The sequence below is a fragment of the Pseudomicrostroma glucosiphilum genome (assembly GCF_003144135.1).
Source record: "Pseudomicrostroma glucosiphilum strain MCA 4718 unplaced genomic scaffold BCV69scaffold_6, whole genome shotgun sequence".
NCBI classification, from domain to species: domain Eukaryota; kingdom Fungi; phylum Basidiomycota; class Exobasidiomycetes; order Microstromatales; family Microstromataceae; genus Microstroma; species Microstroma glucosiphilum.
This window is the reverse complement of record NW_020289918.1, coordinates 749671-773590: the sequence shown is the minus strand read 5'-3', so window position 1 is coordinate 773590 and position 23920 is coordinate 749671. Positions and strand designations below refer to the sequence as shown.

At 56.1% G+C, this 23920-nt stretch overlaps 6 protein-coding genes across 6 annotated transcripts; 2 read left to right on the top strand and 4 right to left on the bottom strand.

The window, feature by feature from the left end:
• The first annotated feature begins 5 nt into the window (after positions 1 to 5).
• Positions 6 to 6873, top strand: BCV69DRAFT_312424 (hypothetical protein). Its single transcript, XM_025494928.1, has 3 exons — positions 6 to 349; positions 540 to 6304; positions 6383 to 6873. Exons 1-3 carry the CDS (start codon positions 295 to 297, stop codon positions 6632 to 6634), a joined length of 6072 nt encoding a protein of 2023 aa, XP_025348331.1. The 5' UTR covers positions 6 to 294; the 3' UTR covers positions 6635 to 6873.
• On the bottom strand, positions 6764 to 9731 carry BCV69DRAFT_312423 (zincin). Its single transcript, XM_025494927.1, has 3 exons — positions 8940 to 9731; positions 7581 to 8859; positions 6764 to 7513 (listed from the first exon to the last, which is right to left on the bottom strand). The coding sequence occupies exons 1-3, from the start codon at positions 9639 to 9641 to the stop codon at positions 6903 to 6905; spliced, it is 2592 nt and encodes an 863-aa protein (XP_025348330.1). The 5' UTR covers positions 9642 to 9731; the 3' UTR covers positions 6764 to 6902.
• Positions 9732 to 9761: 30 nt separating this feature from the next.
• On the top strand, positions 9762 to 14679 carry BCV69DRAFT_189131 (hypothetical protein). The gene has a single exon (XM_025489603.1). It carries the CDS (start codon positions 9982 to 9984, stop codon positions 14401 to 14403), a length of 4422 nt encoding a protein of 1473 aa, XP_025348329.1. The 5' UTR covers positions 9762 to 9981; the 3' UTR covers positions 14404 to 14679.
• Positions 14497 to 16404, bottom strand: BCV69DRAFT_248435 (MFS general substrate transporter; the record flags this gene model as incomplete). Its single annotated transcript, XM_025490293.1, has 3 exons — positions 14497 to 15249; positions 15347 to 16127; positions 16217 to 16404. 3 exons carry the CDS (start codon positions 16402 to 16404, stop codon positions 14497 to 14499), a joined length of 1722 nt encoding a protein of 573 aa, XP_025348328.1.
• A 456-nt stretch (positions 16405 to 16860) lies between these two features.
• BCV69DRAFT_189044 (hypothetical protein) lies at positions 16861 to 18758 on the bottom strand. Its single transcript, XM_025489601.1, has one exon. It carries the CDS (start codon positions 18509 to 18511, stop codon positions 17021 to 17023), a length of 1491 nt encoding a protein of 496 aa, XP_025348327.1. The 5' UTR covers positions 18512 to 18758; the 3' UTR covers positions 16861 to 17020.
• A 3474-nt stretch (positions 18759 to 22232) lies between these two features.
• BCV69DRAFT_248454 (Pkinase-domain-containing protein) lies at positions 22233 to 23715 on the bottom strand (the record flags this gene model as incomplete). The annotated part of the gene is made up of 3 exons (XM_025490294.1): positions 22233 to 23140; positions 23227 to 23311; positions 23404 to 23715. Coding segments are annotated over 3 exons (1305 nt in total), but the record flags the coding sequence as incomplete, so codon positions are not given.
• Between the last annotated feature and the right edge of the window lie 205 nt (positions 23716 to 23920).

Sequence of the window (23920 nt, the reverse complement as noted above, 5' to 3'; positions counted from 1 at the left end):
CGCATGAATCTCCCAGATGCTATTCGTCTACTCACCATGCTCACCTCGCTCGCAGCCTGACTGCCTGCTCTGAAAGTCTCCTGCTAATTGCAGACTTACTGCTTGCTACTCTTGCAATCGGCTCGCTTTTCCTTTCAAAACTTCCACCCCTCCCTCGCTCGATGCTGGCGCAGCGAGTCCTCTAGCCGGGCGAGACTAGCTTCCGCTTCGTATGCGCCCGAGCCAGCCACGTTAATCCCCCCAACCATCGAGCCCTTGCTACCCCGGACGCTGCCGTTATAGGCTGTCGCTGCGATGGACGAAATCTCAGCATATCTCATCGAGGAGATTGCCATGGACGGCGAGTCTGGTGAGTGAGAAAGGCGGAACCTAAATGCTCCTGGATGGTACGACGCCGGCAGGACTCGAACGCCGGACGTACGCGCTTTCGTACGCGAGCTGTATCGCATACAAGCAGCCTCTCGGCTAGTGTTACAGTGCTGGGTGAATACTGACATTGCTGCTCGCTCTCACGTCGTCTCGACTTTCTCTACTGACAGGCACGGACAAGAAGCGCTTTGCCCATTTCATACGGAAGTTTCATCAGGAGCGTCATACGGAGCGACCGGACGAGCCAATGAATACGGTAGACGACCTGTACGTGAACAGTGTCTGGAAAGTCTTCTCCAAGCAACCCCGCATCAACATCGGTCGAAGGGTGCCTGCAGCTAGTGGATCCGGTAGCGCGGGTCTATCGAAGCAGGGTAAAGGTATCAAGAAGCTCAAATCCGACTTTGCGTCTTTCGTAGACAAGGTTGAGATACTTTCGAAAGACCGACCGGAGACATTTCAGGACCTATACAGTGAGGAATATGGCGACGAGGTCAGGATCGTTGTCGATGAAGCGCTCGCTCGCTTGAAAATTACCGGTTCCACGAATGATAAATTGGTCACTGGAGCGACCTACGCTACCTTGCAGATTGCGGCTCGCGCGCGGGAAGAAGCAGTGGCCTCTACTGAGATTGGCCGACTGACAGGTTTCGATGCCAAGACAGTCTTCTCCTTCCTCAAGAAGCTGATCGAGCTAGAGCTGGTGGTCAAATTCAAAGTCAACGAGAATCGGACCTCTACCAACTATGTGCTCCACCGTCGCTATTGGAATAAGAGCCCGCGCTGGCTTGCTATTGCTGAAGCCGAGGCAGAAGCCTCAGCCGTCGCTGCCGGGAACGAAGCTGTTACAAGAGAGGGCAGCATGGCTCCGGATGAGGGAGAAGACGGAGGGAATATAACAGCTAGGGAGGCGTCCCCCGTGGACGAGCCGACGCAGATGCCTTTTCGGGACAACGAACTCGACAGCGACTCTGATGATGGCGCGGAGGCGGATTCAGGTGACGAGAGCAGGGGTGTCTTGCCCAGCTCTGAGCTGCAGGGCATGCTGTCATATCCCCGCATGACTCCTTCGCGAGCACTCACGGTGGCAAGCAGCCCAGCCCTCCTCCGTGGGCGGCTACTGAAGCTGATGGACAAGTGCAAGTCTCACGTAGTCGCTAGGCCTAGACTGTGGGAGCGTCTGGGCTTCGAGCACGGCACGAGAAGGGAGCGCAAAGTCTTCAATGAGGTCGTTCGGCGACTAATCAATCTCCGCGACATAGAGTACGTCTTTGTGGATATCGAAGGACGCAAGCCACTTGCGTGTCTCCGACTTACTGAGAAAGGTCTAGAGGAAGCCCGGAATGAAGGCGCAGCGGCTCGAGATGCCGCCACAAAGGCGAAAGAGATGCACCTTGAGGAGCAACTCAGAAAGGCAGACTTTGCCTATCGAGCTCATGTCACGTTCGAGCGTCAGATCGTCGATGTCATCAACTCTTCGGGAGCTGCAGGTGCCACCGTCACTGACATTGCTAATCGCCTCAGCTTCTCGGACAATACCAGGCGTCACATAGACGAGTATCTGCGCAAAACAGATGAAGGCGGACCCGACGTCAATGCACAGGACTTGTTCATTGAAGGAGCGAAGGAGATGTTTGGTCGCGAACGACGCATTCGCTACTGGACCAGACCCGGCATCATCCAGCATTATCGGGGGCAGGCGGAGCAGACAGTCATTCTGCAAGAGCAGATTGAAGCTTTTCAGGATGTCAATCTGGATAAGCTGACAAGCTTCAATACCCCCAACGACGAGCGGACCTACAGCAATGCTGCAGAGCTCTTTGCAGAGCTCTCTCAGCCGCTCGAGGAGCGTGCCACTCCGAGCGGACCTGCAGGGAAGGGTGACTCAGGCGCGACCCCGAAACCTGCCAAGGTACGCAAAACGCCAGTGAAGGATCCCAATAAGCAGAGGAATCCAATCGATCCTGTCACAGGGAAGGTGCGCAAGGGTAGGCCTCGCAAGATCGACCAAGCAGCCAAGCGGGGTGCTGCTGAGGAAGGTGAAGGCGCTCCGCCCAAGAAGAAGCCCAAGGCTGGCAAAAGCGCTGCAGCAGATCCAACCCCTGTGTCTTCGGAACAGCTGCCAGGTCCCTCTACTTCTACGACTTCCGTGACACAGCCAGCAGAAGCGGACGAAGCGCAACGCAACGATGTAGCTCCTGCATCTGACGAGATTCAGCATCTTGCGTCTACTTCAGCTATCACTGATGACTCTGCTATTCAGCTATCGTCAGCCGTCAACGAGGATCATGCATCAGCTGCTCCAGATTTTGGAGACCCTGAGCCTGTAGTCGACTCGGCCAACAGTGTCAAGATGGAGGACTTGAGTGACTCAGCGGACCAGAAGAGCACACCTGCCTCTCGGCGAGCCGCACGGCGTCGCAATCCCCCGGCAAAGTCCCGTCTCAATCTCTCCGCAGAAAGACGTTCACGACTACTGCTAGACTTGCTGGATGCCAATGGGGGTATCATCGACGAGATGGATTTCAATGCGAAGTTCGAAATGTTTGTCAATGAGAGGGAAGGCGAGAATGCTGATGCGTACCTGAACGACGTAGGTGACCTGCGAGAGATCAAGACACGACGCAGGGTGTACGATGCTCTGACCTCGCGGGGATCTGTAGGTGTCAAGACAACGATGGCTCCCATGAAGAGAGGCGGAGGGTACGCCCAGCGCAAGATCATCTACAAAACTGATCTTCCAGCCGAGGTCGTTGACGAGTTCCTGCAGGAGATTGCCGCCGGCAGGAGGACGCGACAGCCCAACCAGTACGTCGCACGAGCAGAGACATCACGCAAGATTGCCCTTGGCGACATGGACGCCGCTCAGGCTGAAGCACTGGCGGCAGACCACTTGCTTGCTACCAAGCCTCTGCACGAGCTCCTCGAGGATTCCAGCACCCGCGCAATGTTCTCCCAGTCCAGAGTTATTGTCTCACAGCAGTATGGCTTAATTGTGGGATCGATTGGAAAGCTCAGCTACCTTCACAAGTATCTCATGAGAGCTCTGGAGCTCGAGACCGAGGAACAGCAAGGTGGCATCGGTGTAACGTCTAGGAAGTATGGAGTCATTGACATCGACGCAATGATGAACCACGCCCCGCTGGAGGTCTTCACTAAGCTCAAGGCCCCTCAAGCTGACTCTCCGGACTTGACGACCGCCCTCGCTGACCCTCTCTTGCGGTCAAAGCCCGTCTGCGAGCAGAGTGAGGCCGTGCAAAGCAGCTTGGAGGTGAGCATCGAAGGCAGTAATCGCAGCTACTTCGAGCAGCTCGTTGCATCCCTCTATCTACTGGGGCTGGCCACGCCAGTGGAGGACTTTCGACCTGAAGCGGACGGCATTCCGCTTGTCGCTGCTGCAGGACTGCGGGATCATCCTTCTTTGTACCGCTTCAAATTGGACGAACGACTCATGGTCGCCCTTCGCAAAGAAGCGGACCCAGGTCCTGCTGAAATGCGTTCGCTTGCCGACGCGAATACCTTTTGGCATAATCTCTTCCGGCAGAAAGATGTCTGCTGTCGTGAGATGTCACATACCTTGCGCCACTATCACCAGCACACAAGTCTTCCCGAATGGGTCAAGGCTCCGTTGAGTCTTTTGACATATCGCCTCGGAAAATCTTCAAGCTGGAACACTGGCTATCAATTGTCGAAGAGACAGTCGAACTTTATTCTGCGCTTCATTGACTATCCCGAAGGAGCACTACGCGGCAGCATCCTCGATGACCCGGGGATGCTGGAGCAATTGTCATCCATCACGATGGCACCGACGTGGGTCATAGAGCAGCGGATACGCAAGGCTCTCGGTCCGGCGCCTAAGAAGAGTAGTGTGAAACATTCAAAGCCCTCGAGCAAACGGGCCAGGCCTTCCAAGCAGAAGGAAGATGACTCGTCTGACAGTGCTCCTGAGGACACTTCAGCAGCCATCCACGCGTACGGCGGGAGTGAAGCAGAGCGGCGAGCTGCTCAATTGCGTAGGGCTCGGGCTATCGAATGGATCAAGAACTTTGAAGAGATGTGTCAGACCCATAATATCGACGGCATGCGTCATATGATGCTCGAGGAAGCCACCCGTCAGCTCAAAGGCCAATTCCTGGATACTGGCGATGCTTTCTTGCTCCAGATGCTATCTGCGATGGTTGAAGAGGCCCTTCGTCCTCCCCCAGCAGATGACAGCATTGACGCTGCAGGCGAAGGAGCCTCCGTGCAGAACGACAGACCAGGACGAGACCGCCAATCAAGTCCAGAAGGTGTGCAGAATCCCGACTTGTTGGGCAGGAAAAGGCGGAACAAGATCGCCTGGACCAGAGAAAGTGACGAGCTCTTGAGAGATGCCGGAATGATCTTGACTGTCCGAGACGCATTCCGCAACAATCGCTCCAATTGGGCAGTGGCCAAGGCCTTGTTTCCCGACAAGTCGCCTATTCAGATCAGGAAGCGATTTGTCGAAGTACTCTCTCAAGCTGTTGGAGATGCGGCTTACCTGACTCAGCTTGGCGTCGAATGGCAGAAGCTCTGGGAACTTTACCGCGGGACGTCGATCCTTCCTGACCGTGATCCTCGCAAGGCCGATGGGTTCGACCTTCGCGTCCATGTCGACTTTCTCAGGCAACACATCGACAAGGAGGAGGTGCAGCGGACTGTCGAGCTTGCCGCCACCACAGCGAATCTCACGCTCGCACTGGAGGACTTCGGAGGACAGTGGATCCTCAAAGAGACACGAGCACTCCCACCAGCTGCGGTGCACAATCCTGATCAGCAAATCACGCAAGTCAATCGAACGGAAGCACTGGTCTCCCATACGTTCACCGTTCCTAACGGCACACCCGAAGGTGGTGCTGATGAAGACGCGGACATGGTAGACGAAGACCTGATGTTTGAGCGTCAGCTCTGTGCTGTCAAGATGTCGATCGACACTCCTTCTCACTTATGGAACGAAGCCGCCGCCGTCGACTTTGTCATGGGCGTAGGCGAACGTCAGATAGGCGAGGCGTGCAAAGCGATGCTCGACGAGAGATGTATTCGACTCGCTAGCTCAGAGGGTCGTCGGCTCCCCGGTCGCAACTTTACATACACAGACGACTTCGTCAAGCGTAGACAGAATTTGCCTGTACCTGTTGCGGACCTTGCTAGCCAATCTATCGCGGCTCAAAGGTCTCTCACTCAGCAGCTGGAAGATGAAGATGAGGTTGAGCTGCTGATGGATGACGAGGTCGGGAATACCGTTGCCACCGTGCAGCTGCTACACAATGGCACCGTCGAGTCTCTCATCGATCTCGAGCAGCTTCAGCTGCTTAAGAACGAGACCAAGTTCAACTGTAAGGCTCTCATCGACCAGGATGTCGAGGTCGGTATCAAGCTCATCAAGATTGCCGGCGGCGACACTAACGGGCGCTCCGAGACGACTGATCTGACCAAGTCACTTGCTCTTGAGGCACCACCCCGTCCAGAGCGATTGAGTCCAGCTGATTGGTTGCCTTACTCCGAGACCATGCCTCGCCTCAGGGATGCCGCTTTCGAGAGCGTTGCCAAAGGCGCACGAGGCAAGCGCGACAGCGCAACCGCAGATAGCATCCAGCAGTTCAAGGTCGCCCTCGACTCAGCTGGTAAGGTCGGCATCCCCCTCAGCCAGGTGCAGATTGACGGTAGCATCCTCGGAAAGCTCCTTCAGCAGTCTTCTCGGACTTCACCAATGGCTTTCCTCGCAGGTTACGATTGTCCTCGCATCATCTCGGCCTTGTATCTCAAGGATTGGGCTGTAAAGCTGGCGTTGAAGGACACGTGGGTGATGCCACGATGCTGGGTAGCAATGGAGGGGCAATTCATCGAGCAGAGATGGCGTGAAGGGGTCGAACAGATCATTGGGCACCTTTTCGTATATTGCGGAGCTACTAGGGTAAGTAATGCTTGTTGTGGCTCTAGGATACTCTTCTACATTCGAGCAGACGCTGACTAGTTCATTCCCTTCCCACAGGCCCGACTCTGCGAGCTCCTCTCACCACAGTGGGACCGACTCGAAGTCTGCGATTTGATCAGAGGCGCCTGCTCTACAGGCGTAGTCGAGCAGCGCTTCATTTGCCTCTCGTCTGGTGAGACGTTTACAGGTCTCGATGCCGAGTATCGTGCCAAGACGGATGAGGAGATCTTTGTGGCGCCTACGAGGGCGCGGGAGGGCAGGTCGGGCAGACCTTGGTATGGGTTTGTGATGGAGGAGAGCTTTGAGTGATGATAAAGAGAGAATGTGCAGAGCCAGTGGAAGTAAGTCATGCTTGTCGGGGAGTCATGCCTGTAGATACCCGGGATGTCACCTCGTTGTGACAGATTCAGATTCCCATCATGAACCCACGTTTCCTGAGCTCTGATTTGATTGGTGATACAGTAGTGGTATTGCTGTAGGCTGGCAACGCCTGCAAAGGGAACTCTATAAGTCAAGGGGCAAACCGGTCGAGCATTCCTCGTATCTCCTCTGTCCTCCCCCACTTTGCCCTGCTCATCTACTTGGTCTCAATCCCCCACCTCCCCACACTTTCCATGTCCAGTCTATCCTCCTTGAGAAGTCCCTCCAGCATCTCCCACCCATCCTTTCCTCCACCCCACTTAAGGACCTGATTCTTGTACAATTCTCCATTCTCCCTCTTTAGCGGATCTCCTTGGAAGACTTTAGACCAGACCCGAGAGGCGATGGCTCGATCAAAGAGGTACGAGTAATACGTCGCACCGTATCCAAACAGATGGGTGAATTGACCCTGCCATGTTAGGCCGGGAATATCGGTCGGGACCAGCCCATAGCGCCTGTGTAGGTTGGTGAGCTCGTGAGTGGAGTCGAAACCTGGAGCTGTGGCGAGCTCAGAGTGGTACGACTGGTCCAGGAGGGCGAGGAGGATCTGATTGTGCGTATCCAGTGAGTCTAGTGCTTTGGCTTGTTGCAGGTGATTGGAGAGATGTGAGTAGGGAAGCTCGGCGCCTGTGGCGTGGTGCCGGGCGATGAGGGAGATGACGGAAGAGGAGGAGATGAAGTGTTCCATTAGGATGGAAGGAAGTTCGACAAAGTCTGTTGCGCAGCGGGTGCCTGAGACGTTGTGGAACTCAGTGCGGCCAATCATAGCTGGCAGAGTGGAGAGAGGAAATGGGTTAGTCCGGGAGGTATACACAATACTCTCAGGGGCACTCACAGTGTATGGCATGACCCATCTCATGAAACAGCGTCTCTACTTCGGTCCAGCCGAGCAGACTGGGCCCAGAGCCAGCCGTAGGTCTGACGAAGTCGCAAAGCAAGACAATCACAGGCGTCTGGTACTTGCCTTCCCGCCCTGGGTTGCGCTTGCCATCCACTTCCAGAGGTGAGGCAGGTCCTCCTCGCTGGCCAAGTGAGGGATCGAGCTGGCTGCCGTCATCTAGCCTGCCATAGGTAAAGTCTCCCACACCATCGTCGTCGTCTATCCGCCTAGAGCAGCGCACAGTGTAGTGAGCTGCTGAAGGTGGCTTGCCTGCTCGACTGAACAGATCCGCGTAGATCGTCCCGATCACTGCTTCTCCGCCTATGCTGCCCGAATCCTCCTCAACGACCTCCAGCTTGACGATATCAGAGTTCCAAGCTTCATTGTGCTGCATCGACGTCGGTCTAAGTCTGATGCCATAGAGCGAAGAGAGCATCCGTGACAGACCGGAAAAGACATTGCCGACAGAGAAGAAGGGTGAGATGGGTGTTTGCGATCCGGGAGAAGAGAAAGCAAGGGCACGGGTGTATTGCTCGGCGAAGTAGTCCCTATCCCATGGCTCGAATGCTGAAGAACCACCAAAAGAGCTTGTTCGGAGCTTCTGCAGTTCTTGCAGCTTCTTCAGAGCCACCGGACGATGATGAGTCTCCAGTGCTTTGAGGAACTTGTCAACGCTTTCGGACTTCTTCGCCATCTTGTCTCCTAGAGCCATCTCTCCGAAGCTACTGTAGCCAGTCAAGCTGGCGAGCTCTCCTCTCCGCTGTAGCAATCGCTCCAAGACCTTCACCTTGCCTTTGCCGGACGTATTCATCGCGTAATAGGCGATTTTTCTCGCCTCCGGGTGGGGGGCGTAGCGCAAGATCGTAGGAAATTCCCAGGTAGCCAGAGCTGGGTTGAGGCTGATGTCGGCGGAAGAAGAAGTACTCAGGAGAGCAGGCGACTCATCTAATGCAGCAAGAAGGTTGCCATGCATCTTGGTGAACCAGTCTCGCTTGAAGCGGACTGGACGAGAGTCCTCCTCGTGCAGCTCGCCCTCCAGTCCGGCATCACCCTGAGTGAAAGCTCGACCAAGGACCAGAATCTCATCGCTGAGGGAGACGAATCGCTCTCTCTGCTGGTCTGGCAGATGTATCCCGGACTTTTCGAAGTCTCTCAAGAAGACAGTGGCGACCGAAAGTGCTTCCGGAGAGAGGCTCCCTCGTAGCGAAGAATCTTGGAGTACCTGCCGCAGAACCTTTGAACGGGGGCAATTGGTAGAAAGAAGCGTCAGAAGGTGCAAGCAGCCCTGAATCTATGCTTGTGGCTGTATCTCACCTCGTAAAGGCCTGTGTGCGTGTTCAGCACATTCATAAATCCGCATAGACCCTCGTAGGCTTCGTTGGCGGCGTCCCGCCACTGCTCATCTGGGTGAGCATTTCTGACTAGCTCAGCAAGATCAATGACACTGCAGAGCAGATCGGACAGGCGATCCAGATTCTTGACTACTTTCATCATCTCTATATGGCCATTCGAGGGTGCTGAGACGATGCGCGAGACCAGCAACTGCGCTCTCACGAGCGTCCGCTGGGCCAGGGGAACGAAAGCATCTGGCGAGGGCAGAGAGGGGGAGCCAAAGAGTCCAGAAGCCGAAGCAAGAAGAGGAAAGTGCGCACTACTTTCCGGCGACGTAGATGGGGGAGAGTCGAAGATGGCCTTGAGAGCCTGGGCCTCGGCCTCGTGTGAGCTCGATGAGTAGAAGGCTGGAGGGGCAGAGCTGTGACCGTTCGGCCGGGCATGTGCAGCTGGTGAGGCCCGAAGAGCAAGAGAGGAAGAGGGCAGGGACAGTCTAGGAGAGCCGGAGTAGGATCGAGAGAACACTTTAGGGCTTTGCGACTTCTGCGGCACCCATACCGCTGCCACTGCTGTTCGCAATGCGACCGTGCGAGAAGAAGAGGCGGCAGCGGAGGACCGAGCCGTGAGCTGCGAGGCCGAGGGTGAGGTACAAGCGCCCTTCGCTGCCCTCATCGTGGCAAGCATGGGCTACCCGGCAGATGGAGGAGCGATGAGAGGCTGCCTGGGCGATGATGTAGAGTGAGGGATGGAGGAGCAATGAAGACCAACGTAGGAACAAGTCGGAATGAGCCCATCAACGCCAATACCGGCAAGGAAGCGCTTCGCCAATCTTCTCCACTTTCTTCCCTTCCGTTCCGATGACAATCCCCGCCCGCACACGGAATCAACAACATGGCTCGCGTGTCTCCCTTTCCGTTGCTGCCTCATGGTACCCTCCCACAACCCTCGCCCTCTTCCACAACTCTTCCACTCGACCCACAACATCCTCTGATGCCTCCGCAGATCCCCTCGTGAACTCATACGGATGTCATCGACGTCTACCGGCGCGAAACGCGGCGGACTGAGAGGCAGCTACGCCTCAGCTTCCGTACAAGCTCGACGCGGATGGAGGAAAGCATCATCTGGCTCTCGCCAGAGGCTCGTGTCTGATTCTCATCATACTTCCCATACTACCGCGGTTCCATTATTGGCGACCTCGTCTACCCAGACAATAGTGCTATCTGCGAGCCCCGATGCTGGCCCCTCAGAAGGTCCGGGCGCCGAGCCGGAGGAAGACCTCTACGTTGATGCTAGCGGACGCGTCGATCCCTCATCTGTGCAAGACCCTGGTCCATCAAGATCCTTTCGCTCGCTCGTCCCCCGAACTGCATCCACAGGTCAGACTCGCGCTTATGAGCTTCGTACGCCTCGTCAGCTTGCAAAGTCACGCGCAACAGACCACGCAGGCCCTCTCCAGAGTACTCCAATCCAGCGCACTGGAATTCCTGCAGCCTCGATTGGGAGGAGCCGCCAGTCGCTCGGCTCGAAGGAAGCTAATGTGTCTGTCAGCCGAGATCGCAGCTTCCATTTGCCTGACCTCCGAGCTCGATGTCAGGCCCTGACTACCAATGCACAGGCTGTTCTTGGATTCTATGCGGATCTTCTGGAGAGAGAGCAGGCACAAGACGAACCCATCGCGATCGATGCGCACCTCATATCTGAGATGAGACGCTCATGGGAGCCTTTCGAATCATACAAGGTCAATCAACTACTGCCAAGGGCTCAATTCCACCACCACTTCATCCTCATCGATGAGCACGCATCTCTCCTTTTGCCTGAGGGGACAGGAACTATCCCTCCTGGCCTCGAAGAGGCCATGCGCCTCGCGAATCTTGCTACTTTCGTGCATTACGTGTGGAATTTGCCGCTAGATAGCGTGAAAGATGGTTCCGAGGACTGGCCTCTTCGAAGTTTTCCCGAGCTCCAGGACGCTTGGAGGGTCTTCTGGCGTATCATCATTCCGCAATCAGACCCGATCACAGACGAAATCCTCACAAGCTATCTGGAGCTGTCCACCCAGGTCTTTTGCGCAAGATTGACCTTGCTCAGCGAGAAAGTCCGGAGTGGCGGCGCAACCTGGAAGGCAGCGGAGGCTGAGGCTCGGGCGCTTCTGGATGATCTCCTGGGCGCAGGCGCTATACAAGAAGCGGCTGCGTCCCGGCACTTAAATGAGAAAGCAGTGCAAGATGTCCTTCGCTCCTGGTCACAGATATCCCGAATACGAAGAGCTGATGTCCATCAGATGAGATTCGATGCTGAGGCTTGCCGAGACATTTTTAAGCTCTCAGAGTCGGCCGCAAATATTACTTCTCTCGTTGTGTCGCTTGCACAAGACCTCGAGGTCTCACTTGCCGAAAATCAGGCTCCCCACCTATTACAAGAGCTGTTCCCAAGCCCGCCTGGCTCTTTGCTTGATCGGCGCCTCGAAGCATCCGTGCCACCTCGCCGAAGCAACGTTGCGATACCGCAAGCACGACCTGAGCAGGGATCAGCAGCTAGCCTCGCCGAATCTGGATCTTCTCAGAATCCCGGTTGGCTTAAGGAACTTGTAGCGGGCAAGAAAAATCGTGCTCCCGCTGCTCCTGCCAGTGAGCGCTCTGCAGAAACAGAGCAGTCTCAGGTGTCCATGAGCAATAGCCAAGTCATGCGCTTGCTTACTGCAGAGGAACGAGAAGCCGCCCTGGCGGAGATGTTCTCGCAGTCGTACTCTCAAGCGTCACTCGGTGATGACGACGATGAGGGGTCACTGATGACTGAGACCGAGGGTCGTGGAGCAGGTGAACTTAGCGCTTACTTCATCCCAAGTGAGGAAGAAGATGAAGAAGTCGAAGTAGAGCAAGAAGACGACCTGTCTGTGGACTTCAGCATCCAAGATGGACAGATTGTTCACAAGCCACTGAAGATATTCGACAACGCCGAGGCGTCGTACGAAAGCGGTGAGGAGATGGACGATGCTCTGCAAGTAGTTGCTCCTTCTCCTGCAAAGCACCTCCAGATACGCGGCGGTCGTCTTCGGAGAGTGCCAGCAGCTGAGCAGGCAAACTTATTCCAGCCTACAGGTCAAGGCGTTCGTCTCACACGCTTCGACTCTCAGTCACCATCGGAGGTGTCCCTTGATCTAACACCAGCAAGAGCGATACGAGCTCAGAACTTCTACGGTCGACGAGCCAGAGCAGTGAATGCGAGGAAGCGAGCACCTGAGACTTCCAGCAAGGTCCAGCAAGTTGCTCGGAAGCGGACGAGGACGATCACATCTGCCTCTCATCGCAATGTTCCTGGTCGAGCTGGTCTGTCGTCCTTCATCGAGGTGCTCGTCGATCAACCGAGTGAGGATGTCCGGAAAGCATTCCGCTCTCATCTGACTCGTGCAGCCCAGTCCTCTCGCTCACCGCCTCGGCGGTTGACACGAGCTGCCGCAAGACGTCAAGAAGAGGCATCAGCAACGGCGATGGCGGAGGTGCAGCACTCTATGGACCGCATGTCTGTGTCGCATCCCGCTGAGCACGTCGACACAGTCATGGCCGATGATATACCTGCAATACCAGCTGGCGACCAGGCACAAGGCAGAGAGCTGGAAGCCTCACAAGCTGTAGAAGCTGACGCCAATCACTTCGAAAATCTTGGAGCTTTCGAGGGCGACAATGACAGGGACGTCCGGGAGGCTCGCAAACAGCTGACGCTGGAGTACTGGTTCGCAAGAGTCCGCCCCGGTTTCGAGCAATTCCCACAACCTGTACGCACCTCGAGCAGCCCTCTGCCTCCGTCACAACAGAGGAGCAGCCATCGAGATGCTGTGCTCATTCCTGACAGTCAGGCGACCGCTGCACCAGACCAGTCGGAACAGATCGTCGAAGTTGTCATCGATGCGGATGAAGGCGTAGCTAGTGACAGTAGCGAGAACATGAATGAGCCGTCTCAGTCACGGACTTTCGGAGCTAGACGTAGGCAAAGAGCCGGACAGACCGGCCGACGCACTGTCTCGGGTCAGCGTGGAAGGGTCATCCCGCCTACGCCGGACTCTAGCGAGGACGAACTCGACGAGATCTTCACTCAAGAGGAGCATGCTGAGTCTGAGGCCGATGCCCCAGCTCCGCCGGCGACCCCCGTCCCCAAGAAGCCCGGTGCTCCCAAGGGCGTCGGCCAGCGCCTCAGGAAGCCTTGGACACCCGAAGAGGTCAAGTGTCTGCTCGATGCAATGTACAAGCTCGCTCGGAACAAGGAGCAAACACCCAACTACAAGATTTATGCCGAGATCCTCAGTCGCCATGGCAAGCAAGGCAGTGATGATCATGTTCTGAGCGGGCGCAGCAACGATGAGCTTAAGGCAAAAGTGCGCTCAGAGCTTTTGCGGATGGCCAGAGAGTGCGAGAGTATACCGTACTGGAAGAAGCTTTACTGGGATGGCATCTTCAATACGAAGGAAGGCAAGGCAGCGCTCCGGGCCGGTGCAAGAGGCAAGCCACGTAGAGCACCTCTGTCTGAAGTTCAACATCAAGCACAGTCACAGCGTCTTCGTGATCAGTTCCCAGAAGATGAGGATCTCCGTGACGCCGTCATGCGCGACGTCTTTGATCCGGAAGCTAGAGGGGGCAGCGATCTCTCAGGGCAGGAGCAAGAGGATGTCGATGAGGAGGAAGCAGAAGCATACGACCTGGCTAGTCCTCAGACCAGCGTTGACGAGCTGGAAATGGAGCCGGACCTGCGCACGCAGACTCCTCGTCCTCAGACGCCGCCTCTTCGGATCTTTGAGTCGCATCCACAGCCTCAACATCGCTTCACGCCTCCTCCGCCTTCGGTTCTGAAGTCACCTTATCGTCGACGTGACTCAAGGGCGGAGAGTCATGTCCATTTCGAGGACTCGGACCAAGATGAGGAGGCGCAAGCAGACAGGCGTGATACCGATATAGCTTATACCCCTGGCTCCCTTGCCTCACTTCGAGAGCGTCTAACCGCCGGTCCTTCACAGGCGATCAAGCGCGGGCGGGATCTTGTACAGCGGTACTCTCGCCGATCTCAACCTCCTGAAACACGACAGCCAATGGCCACTCTGAGTAGCGATGAGGGCGAAGAGGAAGAGGAGGATGGAGCAGAAGTCTCACCTCGTAAGCGGCCGAGGGCTCGTCCCCATGCAGGGAGACAGAGCGCTCCTCCTGCGCCTGTCGGTGGAGAAGCACTTACTCTTACAGCGCCTTTGTCGCTGCCGGCGATAGCAGCAGCGGCCGAAGAGGCTTCAGAGAGGCCCGCAGAGCCATCCGAAGAAGAAGTCGAAGTGGAGAGAGCTACCTCTGAACCTCCAGAGTTGCCTGACACTCAGGTACAGCAGCGAAGACAGAGTGCTCGTATAGCTCCTCTGCGACAGAGTCAAACGGGGAGGCGGCAGGGAAGGCAGACGACAGGGGCGCTGTGAAGTCTCTCACCATTGGATTTTGAGGACGGTTCCGCAAGTTGCGTTGTACTGCATAATTGTATGGTATTCGAACAAGTACATTGTGCTCGCTTTCTATTGATTGTCCGTTCCTTTGATATGCCTCTTTCCTTCTGCGTCTCCCTCTGACTTAGGCACAATAGTCTCATCTCCCATTCCCCCACCAATCTCTGCACCTGAAGTTCCCGCAGCCATACCCGTGCCCGTGCCCGTGCCCGTGCCCGCCTCCGCCTCATCCACATCTGTAGTCGAGTCTGTACCCTTCTCATTGACTGCAGACTCAGTGCCACGTCGACTCTTTCTGCTCCCACGAACAAGCACAGCGACGACGTTACTCGCCGCTAGTATCACCCCCAGTCCAGCCAATCCCGAGCCCAGGTAGGCTGCGCTCCGATACGCCGTGAGAATGTCTGTCCCTCCGGCATTGGTGTTCGCCTCGACCGTTCCAGCAATTCCCAGTCCCACTGCGACACTCCAATTAATGACTGTATTCACTAGACTACCTGCCACTCCCTGCTTGTGCGGCGGAAGAGCCGATGCGATAATGAGGGAAGCGGCCGGGAAGCTCTGATCCATTCCAAAAGGCCCCGCACACCAGCTAATGAAGGAGTTGATCCAGTAGGTCTGCTGTTCTGGCATAGTAGCGATTAGGATTCCGGCGAGGAAAAAAGCAGAGAGAGCACTTAGCATGGTCCAGCTTGGACCGGCGTGCTTGAGGAGAACGGCAGAGAGGGTTGCGGCGAAACATCCGGCTACACCTGCTGGGGTGGCATAGGCTGTTGCTTTAAGAAGTGAGGCACCGCGAATCTCGATCCACCAGCGAACAGACTGGAGGCGAGGTAGAGGGAACAGAAGATGACGGGAAGGATGGGAGAGTCAGAGGTCTGTTGCAATGTGGATACGATACAACCGCTCTCGTACTCACGTAAAAGTTCCAGATACCAAATGAGCTCCACCCCAGTGCGATACATCCAATGACGACTGAATTCTGTGGTGTCCAAATATCCACTGGTATGAGGGGGTGAGCCACCTTCTTCTCCACATAGAGGAAAATCGCTATGCATATCAGTCCCACACCGAGCAAGACGCCATTGTACGGCTCGCTCCATCCCACCACACCCGCTTGATTCCAAGCGAAGTTGACGAGGATGAGACCGATAAGGGCAAAGAAGGTGCCGAGCCAGTCGAAGCCCGGCTTCTTGTGCGGAGGAGCTGCTTCTCCCAATCGCTCTTCTTCTGCCTCTCTGTAAAAGCGAGTGAGGTACTCATCCGAGGGCACAGTGAACCAAGCCAAGATAGTGAGTCCAAAGAGACACACTGCCGCGAGGTAGAAGGAAAAGTCCCAGTGTTGCGCGTGAAATTGCGCAATGAGTGAAGCGAAGACGGCTCCAATGAGGAAGCCATTAGGTGCTGAAGCGGCAAAGATGGTAAAGTAGATGACTCTCCTCCACTGTCCATCTACGGAGCTCCGAGCAAGGACGGCAGCAGCGTTGGGTAGGGCAATGGAGAAGCCGAGACCTTGAAAGGCACGGAAGACGTCGAAGCAGATGTCGGAGTGGGAGTAGGAGGAGAGGCCACATAGGAGGGAGCCTAGACAGGCCCAGCTGAAGCCGATCAGGACCACGAGCTTGTTGCCGTACATGTCGCCCAGACGACCGGCAGGTAGGATCACTGTGCCGACGCTCAGAGAGTAGGCGGCAGCGAACCTAAAGGGAAAACAAGCGATGTTGGTAAGTCAAGAGTAGGCGGTCAGCTCTGTTCAGCCTACAGCAGCTTCTCCCATTCTTTTACTCACCAGCTCTGCCTTCCCGCACTGTCTTGGACCCCAAAAGTCGCAGCAATCTCACTGAGCGGCAGTATCACCTGCGCGAGTTGCGATTGCGTCACGAGCATCGCGCATATGAGTGAGCCCACCCCGCCGATTTCGCGAAGCGTGGTGGAGAGCTTCCCCCAGGGTCCAAAAGGCTCTAACGTGCGCGTCATTGAGCGAGGAGGATCAGGAGTAGAGGAAGAGGAGGAGGATGGGGGTGTAGTTTTGGGCCTCTGCTCGAGTGATGTGGATGCGGATCCCTCCGGAGGGGAGTGCGAGGAGGAGGAGGTGGCAGTGGCAGGATCCATCACAACCGAACCTCACTGAAGGCAATGTGGCCAGGTAAAGGTCGGTGAAGATAGCTCAGCTCGAGCTGAAGAAGATGTTCCGTATATCCAAGTCGCTCATGAGGGCGTTGCCTGTCAGTGTCACGGTAGGAGTCAAGGTAGGACCTCTTCAGGGGATAGAACTCCTCTTTGTGAGTCGGTGCTTTCCATCTTTTCCGAGAAATCGGGCATTAGACCTGGCAAAGAGCCCGGACCCCCCAATCACGCTTATGGCGATAAGCCCGGCCAGGTCCCCGAGAGGCGCCCATCGGAACGGAAGGGCGCGAAGCGAGATGCGGGAAGGCAGTGAGCCGAGAGACTCGCAGAACGCAACATTGTCATACATACAGGACATGCAATTCCTTTTAGGCTACGAGAAGACAGCAAGCTACCGTGAAGGTACAATGCTAAACAGAACAAGCTGACAACAGTGGAAAACTTCAGCACCTCCTATGCATTGTCTTCAGACGCACAAGATCTCGTCCGATCCGGACCCTGCACTTCCCTGCCCCTCTCCCTCACCTTCCTCGCCGCACAACTCAGCGAGCTTACTGTGAATACGCTCACCATTTGCAGCGTCTATCGGGGTGAGAAGCTGCTGTCCAGGGCTTTCTGTATCGCTCGGAGAGATAGGGGACATCTGCGAGTCAGGAGAGATGGGACTACCAGTTCCAACACCAAAGGTGCCGCTGCCGGTATTGAGGGTGATGCCGAGCCCGACGAGGTCGGGTGTGCCTCCATTACTTCCACTGCTGGCGGGACTTATTATGCCACTTTCGCCGGGCGAGAGAGGGATGCTGGTCTGGAACAGTGAGACTCGAGGACGGAAGTGAGGCGGCACAAAGTTCTCGCGGTGAGACCAGGTGGTGTGATCGGGGTCAAGGTCTCGTTCGCTTGCAACAGCGAGTATCTCAGCTCGATGGGGCCATCGTTGGCTCTCAGGAAGTTCGTCCTCGATGCCATCGTCGGCTTCGTCAGCAGGCTCGACAGAGGCCTGCTCCTCAAGGACTGGCCCGAGTCGGCTCGTTAGAGTCATGGCATCGTACCTAGGACGTCGCATTGGAGCTGGAGCTGGAGCTGGCATAGTGATGGCCACAGGCTCGGTGACATTGCTTGTCTCGGATCGTACGACTTGAGGCCTCGTTGGAAATTCAACCGAGCTAGCCCTCGAAATTGAGATCTCAGGCTCCGGTTCATTGCGAGATTTGGGCGGGGGCTGGTGCTCATCGAGATCTGTTGCTTCCTGAAGGTCCACACTGGGCACTGGCTTCCTCTTAACATTGAAGCTCCTGCGTCCCTCGGGTAGCTCAGAGCTAGCCCTGGGCCAGGGTGTAGGACCTCGAGAGGGTATCTGACCCTGTGCAATGAGCGGTGCCATATCGCTCGAGGTGGAAAGACGGACACCGAGGGAAGTGGCAGGTCGGTAGAGGAGGTCTCGCTCGTAGCTGCGTCGTCCTGCGAAGAAGGGAAAGGACTTGGAGGGCCTCTCAGAGGTAGAGTGTCTCGCCTTTTCCTGACGCTGCTCGCCGTCGTAGCTATGGTGGACACGATCGCGGTAGTGGTCTTGCCTGGGCCTGGTCTGGCCTACCAGAGGCTCGCGGAAGAGGACTGTCATCCTCTGACCGAGCTGCGGGAGCTTTCCCTTCTTGGCGCGACTACCTGGCACGGGGCTTTGTTCTTCTTCAGGTGCAGGCGCACAGTTGGGCGAGCACTCAGGATGATCGCAAGACTTCTTGAGCTTGAGCTTGAAGAAGGTCCTGGGCGTCTTGCTCTTGACCTCTGCGGTATCAGGTTGAGGCTGGCCCTCAGCCTCCGGGCCTGGAGAGGCTTCATTGCCGGCTGCAGTGTCGTTGTCAACGGGAGCAGATTCATCTCGTCGATGGCGAGGCCTGAAAGGCAGCGAGAAACGGGATAGATGCGCAGAGGGACGAAGTTTGAAGCGTGGGAGGCTCATCTTGCTCGAGGTAGAGGCGAAGGTGAAGGTCAAGGTGAAGGTGTAGGTGTAGAGCTGAGAATGTATGGTGGAGCGGTAGAGTGACTAGCATAGTCTTCTCATCTTTATCGCTACCAGAAGATATACTCCTTCTCTTCGGGGGCAGATTTGGAAGGAATTGCCTCCGATACACAAACACTTCGCCAGGGTGAGACAGCTGGTGAGGTCCGTCCCACCGTTGGGCACCCCACCCCAGCCCAGCGCAGTAGCGCAGCGCAGGGTAGGGCAGGGTAGCCCGGATGCTTTTCCTTTGAATCGTGGCGATACCCTAGCTGCACTGCAGAGCACCAGTCTTGGTGAAGCTCGTCACTCTGCGATTAGATGCTTACGACGGTGGAATGTCGAAGCTGGCGAGCCGAAAAAAGTCCCGCAGTGGCCCGTCCACTAGTTCCTATCCTATCGGAAGCATTTCCTCTACCCTCCTCCTCTCCCTCGCTGCAGCGTCCAAAGGGAACTCAAGGGAAGAGGTATAGAATCGACATTGTCAGCTCGCTTAGCAGACGGTAGAGAAGAGGGTCAGATGGAATGCAGACCTGGTGCAAGAAGGGCCAGGAGCGAGAGCCAGAAGGAGCTCCCTTCCTCCTTTCCTCTATTCTGCCTCCCGTAATGCTTCCTTTCGCTTCATTTCCCTCACACGCGCGACACACCTCAAGACCCATTCTCCAATCGCTGCCAATCTAATCGAGGGAGAAAAAAATGCTTATGAAATGAAGAAGATTGAAGGCTTGAATGTGGAAAAAAGCTGCGTTGATGCGCTGAGCTGACAGAACAATTGAAAAAAGAAAAGTGGAACATTGGAACAATGAACAATAGAGGGGAACAGTGGATGCCGAACAAGGGAAAAGGGGAGAAAGAGAACTCAACTCGTCTCAACTCTGTTCGAGCCGTCTAGATTCGACTCGGCAAGTACTTGCGCATGCTGGACTTGGGACTTGACTGGACTGGACTGGCTAGCCGGCTAGCAACGCTTCGTCCGGCCAAAGTCAGGAAGCTACCGAGGTATCGTGAGCGAGCGAGTCGAGGACTCGAATGATCAGGGAGAGTGAGGAGCGAAGAGGGGCTTGGCGATCGAGGGTAGGTGGTGGTGCCGTAGGGGAGATGGCGAGTAAGCTCACTGGTCGATGTTAGGATCCGTAACTCTCTTGAGGACATTATGGTAGAGGAACTTGTACGACGTCAGCGGTCCCCTCAACCTCCTCACATCAAGCGAGTAGAGCCCCGCCAGATTCTTGATCCTCGTCACCTCGACCGAGAATCTCACTTCCTGTCCTCCATCGACTCTCGCTTCACCGTAGAGCGTAGGTGGTAAGCCTAGCAGACTGTTGCGCTGAGTGATGGAGTTGTTGGACTGCTGAGAGGGGGACTGGTCCATTGCGGTGGACGAGAAGGACTCGGGGAGAGCGATGGTGTTTGAGGAAGGAGACGCAGTCTGGCTGCCACGACGAAGGAAGTTGCGGAGTGAAGATTGAGAGGGACTCATGGTGGGAGATCCCACACCAGCATTGCCGTTCGGAGACGGTGAGCCAAAGGCTGACAGGGTAGGAGATCTCGCCAGACCGCTCGAGCTTCGCTCGTAATCTGCTTGAGTGGGAGGGAATACCGATGACCTCAAGCTCGTGCTCAGACCCTGGGTAGCTCCAATGAGTGACTTGGTAGGCTTCCTTCTCCTGACACACTCGACCTTGAACTCCTCTTCAGTCTCCCTCTTGGCTTCAATGCCCATCTCGAAGAGTGCTTGAATGACTTCGGCAAAGACCTCCGCAGGCGGTCGAGAGGTGAGGGCTGACTGGTCTACCGCTCCCACATGGTAGCGAAGAAGGCTGTCATTGAAAGCTGGAGATGAGACGGATGCGACAGCGGGAGCAGCGTACGAAGGTCGAGGAGTGGCCTGCTGAGTAGGCGTAGAGACAGGTGGGGCTGCCGTCTTCGTGCTCGAAGTCGAGGGAGGTAGCATCGCACCGCTCACATTGACGTACGAAGCCTCAGTAGCTGAAGTGAGGCCAGTAGCAGCGCTTGAGTGCGAGACATTGCTGTAGGCTCCCGAGGTCGATCGAGACGAGGGTCCACCCTCCGAAGGTGTCAGCGGTGGGGCAACAGTGACAGGTGCTCCACCCTCTTCACCATCAGCCTCGGTAACGGTGAGCTTCGGAGTAGTGTTAGCAGTGACACCAGACACGGTCGGGGCGCGGGCCCTCTTCGTCGAAGCAGTCGTGCCAGCAGCAGTATTGTCCTTGCGCCTCTTCTCGCTCTCCAAGGAAGTTGAGGATGGCTGCTCAGTACTTGTGGCTCCTTTGCCCAGACTCTTCTTTCGGAACCAATCCATGACCCTCTTCGCCGCACTGCTCGATGGTCCGACAGTTGAGCTCGAGTCGTTATTCTTGCGCTCAAAAGTGTAGTCGTTGCGATCCTTGCCAGAGCCCTTGCTCAGGCCAGTGCGCGAAGATGTAGACTGCGGAGGACCCTGCTGAGTGATGGGTCTACTAGATTGTCTGCTGGGAGGAGCGACGCTGCTAGGTCGGCTCGTGGCTTCAGTGGATGCGAAAGAGCCTTCAGCACCGCTAGCGGTCTTCGGTGGCTCCTGTTTTGCGGAGTTGGATGTGTCTTGCAGAGTAGCATTGGCCCTCTCTCGATCTCTCGAGGCCGAGTCACCTCCGGTCTTGCTGCCGCCAACGACTAAGCTCATGGCCTTGCGCCTATTGCTGCCCGATCTGCCAAGATTGCTGCCCTGCGTCGATCGATCGGCATTAAAGGCGTGCACAGTGGGCGATGTGGGACGAGAAGCATTGGAAGTGCGAGAGTCTGCCTCGCTGACGCCAGCTGTCGAAGTGTTGCTGCCATTGAGCAGGCGAGTCAAGAATGATCTCTCCGTAGACATCCTCCTGGTGTGGCGTCGGGTAGAGTTGGCGCGTTGGGCGTTCGAAGCAGCGGTCGGTGGCATCGTCACTGCTGACATTGAGCTTCGTTTCGAGCGCCTCGTGGCGGCAGTGTCGGTGCTACTGTCTTGCGATCGCGCTGGCATGGAAGCGGGAACATCGGACGCTTCATCACGCTGCTGCTGAGCCAGCAAAGAAGCAGAAGCCGATGCAGATGGTCCTGTTGAGCCGGGCACAGATGATGAGGGCCGACGAGCTGCTGGCGCAGGAGTGGGCTCGATGCTGCTCTCAGGTGCAGCCTGACTGGAGTCCTGTTGGCTCGAAGAGGGTTGTCGTCCGGTTGAGTTCTGTGGCCGGGCTGTGGTACTCGAAGATGGTTCTGAAGACGGAGGCATGGAAGCACGACTGCTCTTCGAAGTGGTCCTCTCAGTTGTGATGGCTTCGGCTTCAGGGACGAGCACTGGTACAGCCGCAACACTAGTGACAGGCTCTTCCTTGTCAGCAGCCGTGCTTTGCACGACAGTCTGGCTAGAGGCACCGGCATCCATCGCTGGCTTGCTGGAAGAGACGGAACGATTCGAGGTGTAGCTTGCCTCGCGACGTGAGGCAGCGGCTGCTCCTCCATCGTACTCCAGCTGAACGGTGTGTCTCTGAGGCTTGGAAGCGGCTGGACCCTTCTTGTACTGCTCGTCAAAGTCATCATGGAGTGTCTCGACCACTTCGCGTTCGCCGCCATCTCGCCTGGCTCGCGGCTCTCCTCTGGCATCGCCTTGAGCCACGACTGCATCGTGGATTCGGTTGGTACTGTCGCTCAGCGGCATTGATGCGGGCTGAGGCTTGGACGGCACAGTAGCAGGTGGATCCATGTTGGTGCGAGCAGAACGATTCTCCTGCTGAAGTGTAGCAGCGGTAGCACTCTGAGGGCGAGCAGCCTTCGAGGTCTGTGGTACGAGTCCGGAGGCCATGGAGACGCTACTCGAAGGGAAAGCAGCCGATCGGTTGCCTGCGTCTGAGCGCTGAGCAGCATTGTTGGCGGCTTCTTGCTTCTGTCGCTCTCGCATCTGGAACTGGAGCACCATCTGCTGCATGTATACTTGACGTTTCTTGGTCTGCTGCTCGACAGCGGCTCGCTCGAGCTCGTCCACTGTGAACTTGAAGAGCTCACGATAAGGAGTGAGCCAGCTATGTGCCATCACACCTCGTAGATCAATACGCTTCGCAGGGTCAGGTACCAGCATCTTCGACAGCAAGTCTCGAGGCTCAGCAGTGATGTACTCTGGGAAGGACAAGGGCGTTGCCAGGATATACTTGTAGAGCAGGTTGATGTTGTCACCTTCGGGGTTGGCCGGGTCATCGTCAAAGGGGAGGTAGCCGGCGAGCATGGCGTAGAGAATGACACCACAAGACCAGACATCGACGGCTGAACCATTGTAGAGGCCATCTTGAACTACTAGCTCAGGAGCAGCATAACACGGACTACCACAGCTCGTTGCCATGAGATCGTCTTGACGATCTGCAAAGTTGTTTGCAAAGCCAAAGTCAGTGATGATGACGTTGCGATTCCGATCCAGCAAGAGGTTCTCAAGCTTCAGGTCGCGATGCACCACCTTCTTCTGGTGCAGGTAGTTGACACCAGAGACGAGCTGTGCAAAGAGTCTACAGGCATCGCGGTCCTTGAGGTACTTGTGCGCCAAGATGTGATCGAAAAGTTCTCCGCCTGTACAAGAGAGAGTGAGAGGTGTGGAGATCATTAGCAAGCTATTTCGGACAACAAAACAGGCCATCCTCGCTAGGTGAACTCACCTGAAGCGTACTCCAGCACGATGCCGATGTAGCGATCCGACTCGATGACTTCGTACAGCCTGACGATGTTAGGGTGACGCATGTCCTGATCATAGGAAGGTGGGCAAGAAGCGAACACATCGTCGTATGCGTCAGCTCTGTTCCACGTCATTCCCTTCTTCGTCACTGTCTTCTCACCTTCAACACCTGAATCTCTCTTTCGACCTTGGTCATCTTCGCAGGGTCCTTCGGAGGTACGCCAGGCGGGCTGATATCAAGTCGCATCTTATCGCCTCCGACCTTTTCCCTCTTGATGAGCTTGACAGCCACCTCCTCTCCCCATTCCTTGTGTACTCCCAACTTGACCTTGCCGAATTCACCCTCTCCCAATGTCTGTAGCAAGAGGTAGTTGCCAAAATGAACTTGCTGTCGCCGAGGGTGGGCAGCAAAGTACTGCATGGCTGCTTGCGATGTGATGGGGATACCAGATGAGATTGCATTCGAAGCCATGTTGGCATCGATGGAGGGGGAAATGGCCATCTGTGCCAGACCTTGGACGGTCTGACTGGAAGTGGGAAGGGTAGGGTGTGCACTGGCTCTCCGATCGGTCTGTCCTCCGCTCATTGTAGAGAGCACGTCATCTGCATTGCCTGTCTGTGCCATGTTTGCTCTTTGCGATTGGCTGATAGGTGCTGGCATGGCAGAGACTGGTCGG

Bases quoted from the DNA above. Each gene is read 5' to 3' on its own strand.
- BCV69DRAFT_189044 (XM_025489601.1), bottom strand. From the start codon at position 18,511: ATGAGCCTCCCACGCTTCAAACTTCGTCCCTCTGCGCATCTATCCCGT.
- BCV69DRAFT_312423 (XM_025494927.1), bottom strand. From the start codon at position 9,641: ATGCTTGCCACGATGAGGGCAGCGAAGGGCGCTTGTACCTCACCCTCG. The intron at 8,860-8,939 runs GTGAGATACAGC...CCCCGTTCAAAG, and splicing joins CGCACACAGGCCTTTACGAG to GTTCTGCGGCAGGTACTCCA. The intron at 7,514-7,580 runs GTGAGTGCCCCT...CCACTCTGCCAG, and splicing joins GATGGGTCATGCCATACACT to CTATGATTGGCCGCACTGAG.
- BCV69DRAFT_312424 (XM_025494928.1), top strand. From the start codon at position 295: ATGGACGAAATCTCAGCATATCTCATCGAGGAGATTGCCATGGACGGC. The intron at 350-539 runs GTGAGTGAGAAA...CTCTACTGACAG, and splicing joins TGCCATGGACGGCGAGTCTG to GCACGGACAAGAAGCGCTTT. The intron at 6,305-6,382 runs GTAAGTAATGCT...CCCTTCCCACAG, and splicing joins TATATTGCGGAGCTACTAGG to GCCCGACTCTGCGAGCTCCT.
- BCV69DRAFT_189131 (XM_025489603.1), top strand. From the start codon at position 9,982: ATGTCATCGACGTCTACCGGCGCGAAACGCGGCGGACTGAGAGGCAGC.